This window comes from Syngnathoides biaculeatus, chromosome 15, assembly GCF_019802595.1.
Source record: "Syngnathoides biaculeatus isolate LvHL_M chromosome 15, ASM1980259v1, whole genome shotgun sequence".
Lineage (NCBI taxonomy): Eukaryota > Metazoa > Chordata > Actinopteri > Syngnathiformes > Syngnathidae > Syngnathoides > Syngnathoides biaculeatus.
The window spans coordinates 3467789-3473727 of record NC_084654.1 but is presented as its reverse complement, the minus strand read 5'-3'; the positions used below and the strand labels follow the sequence as shown (position 1 = coordinate 3473727).

Sequence of the window (5939 nt, the reverse complement as noted above, 5' to 3'; positions counted from 1 at the left end):
TATTTATTAATGAACGTGAAAAAAAAGACCTATGTGACCTACGGGTGACCAAGTGGAGTTACCGAAACAAAGCTGCTTGTGTGATGACGATTTACCTCAGCTCACAGCAAAGCAAAGCAAATGTATTTTTATAGCGCATTTCATACAAAGATAACTCAATGTGTGTGATGATTAAAAGCATTTGAAACCAAAGAAATAAACATTTTAAACAGAGACAAAATAAAAATTGAAGTAAATTAAAACAGCGTACAGTGCAGGAATTATCATTTAAAATGGAAATATAATCAATTCTCTCGTCATTTTCAGTTGGTGACACACCCACAGCCTCCATAAATTTAGAGCCAGCACTCTTATTTATGTAAATTTTTAAATGATTTTTATGCTAATCTTGCAGGTCACAGAAATGAAATGTTGGCTTTCGGCCTTGCCGCTTATGTATGTATATGTACACGTTTCTTCAAACTCTCTGAATCTTTTCATGATGCATTGGAATGTGGAGGATGGCATCCCTAAATTCCTTGCAATTGCATGATGAGAACAATTCTTAAACTGTTGGACTTTTTGCACATGCTTGCGTGTGAACAATGGAGCCTTTACACCCAATAATGACACTGTCATATTTATAATTAAGATGTTCACCTGTGGAATTTTCCAAACAAGTGTTTTGTGAGTGTTGCTCAACTTTCCCAGTCTTTTGTTCCCCATGTCCAAGCAATTTTGGAATGTGTTGCAGGTATCAACATTACATTTTTTTTCAGCACAATTTGACTTTTTAATTTATTAAAATGTCTGCACCAAATGCTATTTTAATACCATCATTAACTACTGTAGACCTCAATTTAACCTTTAAAAGTAATGTATAATATGATTTAAATTAAAAACTGTCCTTCCTCTCCAGGTTCACCTCCCTCCGCTCTCTGAGTGCAGCTTGTCTTTTTAGTGTCATCATCTGGTTTAAGGAGATTGCCGTTGGCGTGGTTTTCTTCCATCACAAAGAGTTGAGCAAAAATCCCAACAACCAATCAGTGTGCTTTGAGCACTACCCCATGCAGCCTTGGGAGTATCCAATAAACTACTACCGCATCACCGTTGGTTTCATGTTCCCGCTGGCCATCCTACTGGTAGGAATGGTGGTTTTGTAATTATTTACTGTATATGTAACAAACAATGTAACATAGATAGACCTATACAGGATCTTTTTTGTGAGAAATAGAGGTGGATGATAACGTGCAACATTTACTCCCTTACTTTTACTCAAGTAATATTTTGGATAGATTGTATGCAGCAGAGTAGTCTTTAAGAAGCACACGTTTTACTTTTACTCGAATATTTATGTTACCTTTACTTTATTACATTCATCTGCATCCCGCTCGCTATTGTCCTTCCATCAATAATTGTGTACATAATATATTTTTAAACTTTCGTTTTCAACTTCCACATCAGCCGCCATAGCTCAAATCCTCCACGATAACTAGTGATATTTGTCTCCATCCATCCATCCATCCATCCATCCATCCATCCATCCATCCATCCATCCATCCATCCATCCATCCATCTATCCATTTTCTGAGCTCCTTACCCTCAAAAGGGTCACGGCAGTACTTGGAGCCTATCCCCGCTACCATCGGGCAGGAGACAGTATACGCCCTGAACAGGTTGCCAGCCAATCTCAGGACACACAGGAACGAACAACCATTTGCCCTTATGATCACACTTAGGGGCATTGCAGACTACATAAAAAAACAGCTTTATCATGAAGAGTAATTTCGTCACTTCCCAAAATTTCAGGCTGCTTATAAATTGAGAAAAAAGCTTAGGGTAATGGCAGATGTTTTTTCTGTTTTGACTGTGCACATGGCACCATTAGCTCTTTTTTTGGTCTGAAGTGTAAAATATCCATCTACTGGAGTACATTCTGTTCTCTAGTTTCGCTCTCTCCCTCTTTCATTGTCTCTCTCTCTCACTCACTTGCACACAAACACACACAATCAATAAGTCAGGTCACCAAATAGCTTCTTCATTCAATCATTTTTGTGGGTAAAGCAAATAATGTTTCTGTAAGAACCGATTTGTGTTTTTATTTTTTTCACTTAAAAATTGAAATACCTTCAGGTGTCTGTGGACTCCCAGTGAACATGAGTTTGAATGTAATCGGCTACTACTGAACACACCCACATGTCAGTTATAAGAAGGATTGTGTCCTTGTGGAAACACATTTATTTTTATTTAATTTAAACTTTGTTTATCAGGTAAAGGAGCAGTTAAAACGAGGGTTGGACATTGTTTGACTCAACGATTCTGGTCCCAAATCCAGTTCTTCATATCAATTCTGGTTCTGTGTTCATTGTGAGGGGTAAAATGCAGAAAACAAATTTCATTTGCATGGATGCATATTCATGAAATAAAGGTGATTCTTCTTAACACAAGAAGTTGATGTGAATTTTGTACCAATTCATTTTGATGTAATGTCAATACGGTGAGGTTTTAGCTCTATTTTAAGTTTTTTTTTGTCATCAGCTCTTAACTTCATTTGAAGAATAAAATAAATGCTAAAAAACATTAGTGCAAAAGTGCGGCCAACCATTTAACTTGTTAGCTGTCCCAATGTTGACAGGGTTAGGGGTTAGGGTTACATCTGAAGGCCTGTGCGGTGTAGGCTCGAGATTTGCAGCGGAAGGGAGCACGACAGACGCTACACATTGTAGAAGGCTCTTTTGCACATAATTTATTCCAAGTATTTCACTGAGTTGACTGATCAATAAGTTAAACACACTTTTGTTCGCAGCCATTGGGCACAAGCACGCCTTTGTCCACGTTTTTCTTAGCTGACCGATCGATGAGGCATCAAAACTGGTAACCACATTTTTCAAATTTGAACGATTCCAAGAGAACTCGAAAGTTAGTGCAATAGGGTGATTTGAAGGAACAGCAACCCTGATCATAACCGGAGCGATGTTCTGTTATTGGATTTCTGTCCTCATATTGGATTGTCCCTAACAAACACCATGTTTGACAGAAGGGTAACCACTTGTGCACTTGGCACCAGGACACCCGAAGCTGCAGCTCGATGATTGCCTTTGTGATCATCTCTTCAGCCTTGTGGCTGCATGTTCTGGACACATGGGTGGTGAGAGGGGTGCTGTCAACTGATCACCACCTGATGGTGAATTGGCTCCAATGGTGAAGATGCAGGTCCGGCCTGGCAGACCCAATCATATGAGACTCTCCATTGGGAACATCTTGCAGAGTCCGCCGCTTCAACTCACTCCTCCAACAGAACTTTGCTGATGAGTCAGGAGACATTGAATCGGAGTGTACCACATTCTGTGCCTCTGTTGTTAAAGTGAATGACCGGAAATGAGGCCATAAGGATGTCAGTGCCTGTCATGGTGGCAATCCCTGAACCAATTGCTGGACGATAAGGGATGGAGTGAAGCTGAAGAAGGAATCCTTTTGCGCCTTTTTGTTCTGTGGGACTCTGGAGACTGTAGATGAGCAATGAGTGGCCAAGATAAATGCAGCTTTGGTGGTTGTTAAATCAAAACTTGAGTGTGGAACGAGTTGGGTGAGGCCCTGGAGAACAATTTCTATATCGCTTTGAGGGAATTCTAGTCAACTGTCCAGTGTTTCCAGAGGGGCAATTCACACTGTATAGTGGGCACAGTACGCTGCTGACCTCAACTTGGGATGTTAAGAGTCGGTGTGTCAAAAACTTTGAAGACCTCCTTAATTTCACTGGCACACATTCCCATTATGAAGCAGAGTCTGGGAACTCTGAGGTGGGTTCTCCTATATCTGGAGTTGAGGTCACCAACGTTATTAAAAAGCATCTCAGTGGCAGGGCCCAGGTGGTGGACGTGGTCTGTCCGACGAGCTCCTAAAATCTCCGGCTGTTGTGGGGCTGTCCTAATTGACACACCTCTGCAACATCCCATGGATATTTGGGGTACTGCCTTTGGATTGGCTGACCAAGATAGTGATCCCGATTTTTAAAAAAGTGGAATAGATGGTTTGTTCCAGCTATAGGGAGATCACACTCATCAGCCTCCCTGTCTATTTAGCCGTTCTGAAGAGGAGGATCCATTAGAATGTCTAATCTCAGATTCAGGAGAAGCAGCGTGGTTTTTGTCCAACCTGTGGAACAGTGGACCAGTTAAAAGCCCTCAGCAGTGTCCTCAAGGGTGCATGGGAATTCGCCTTACCAGTCTACATGTGTGTACATGTCTACATGAGTTTTGTGGACTTGGAGATGGCGTTCAACCATGTCCCTTGGGAAATCATATAGGGGGTGCTCCAGTATGTATGGGGCACCAGATTCCCTGATACGGGCTGTTCAGTCCCTGTACAGGCAGTTGAGTTTGGTGAATAACACTCCAGTTATCCAAGAATTTGAAACTTGATTTACAGACTTTCAAATACATGTACTGTATGCTATAATCACTAATCATTCAGCTATTTTAACCAATCAGTAGCCTAGCACTTACAACACCAATTAAATGAAATTGGGGGGATATGTTAAACATGAATAGACATCAACATAAACATATCTAAAAATGATAGAATATTACAGGAGTTAGACGGTGATAATTCCATATATATAAAAGAGAAGTGGTAAAATGAAAGTAACGTTAAAACTGCATGTGGAAACTTAGAAAAAGATAATCTCCAACCAGTGGAAAAGTACTTCTGCTCTATCCTTTAGAGAATTTGGGTGGAAAAATGAAGTTAGTTTTTTTTTTTTAGTTCCAGCTCAGAGGATCTCGCCAAATGCAAGTACCTCCTGCTGGCGAGATTGCTGAGAGAATAAGGCGACGCAAGAACCATCTGGACCTTTATGGATGCAAAGTTCAAAAGCCAGCACCTGTGATGGTATGGGGCTGTATTAGTGGCAATGGCATTGGTATGGCTTACATATCTGTAAAGGCACCCTAAATGCTGAAAGGTACATACAGGTTTTGGAGAAATATATGCTGCCATCCAACCAAGACCATTTTCATGGATGCTGCTTCAGATTGCAGCAAGACAATGCCAGACCACATTCTGTACATGTTCCATCAGCATGGCTTTGTAGTAAAAGACTGTGTGTACTAGACTGGTCCGTCTGCAGTCCAGACCTGTCTTCCATTAAAAATGTGTGGAGCATTATGAAGCGTAAAATACAAAAACAGCGACCCCGGATTTTTGAACAGCTGAAGCAGTACATCAAGCAAGGATAGCAAAGAAGACTCAGACATGGTGCGTAAAGCCCTTCAATTACTGGGACAATGCAGCATGAAGCAGGACTTGCTGCCCTCCACCTTCATTTTAAGGGACTATCAGAGCAGCAAGACAACATGATGAAACAGGTGGCCTCACATTTGATGCCTTTATTAACATGATTCAGAAGAATAAAGTTGCCAGCACTCCACCCAATGCACCCACGGTACCACCATTTCCTCGCGAGTCAGTCACCTTCCACCGTCGCTGTTGTCTGTCTACATTTCTATCATCCAGAGAAATTATCGGGAGACTCTGGAAATATCAAATATATAATATCGCAGTCCAAATTCCACTTTGAGCTACAGCCAGCTGCCTTCTCCATCATGTGGGAAAAGATTGTTTCATCATTTCCCACCTGACTCGGTGTGCAGAGGCATGGGCGACTGATGAATGGAGCCAAATTTTTTTACATGTCATTCGTAGACTTCGTTTGTGAAGACTTTGGAGTAGGTGTTTCAGTATTCCACTCACAGTGGGAGGCTACTAGCTGCCTGATTATGTTACAGCAAGGCCAGCGCAGGGTGTCTAATTACATTATTATTATTTCAAATTTCGTATCCTAGTGGTTGAGAGTCAGTGGAACAACAAGGCACTACTCCCAAAGATGGAATCCCCAGCAATTTGACTCTGCCAAGGAATTGAAAAAGTGCTGAACTGATTCACTGGGAGGCACACATGGA

At 41.3% G+C, this 5939-nt stretch overlaps 1 protein-coding gene across 1 annotated transcript in view; it reads left to right on the top strand.

The window, feature by feature from the left end:
• The window catches only part of LOC133513711 (ovarian cancer G-protein coupled receptor 1), a 48780-nt gene that overhangs the window by 33695 nt on the left and 9146 nt on the right, over window positions 1-5939 (top strand). The window contains 1 exon segment of the mRNA XM_061844737.1: window positions 899-1121. Coding sequence (XP_061700721.1) covers window positions 899-1121 — 223 coding nt within the window.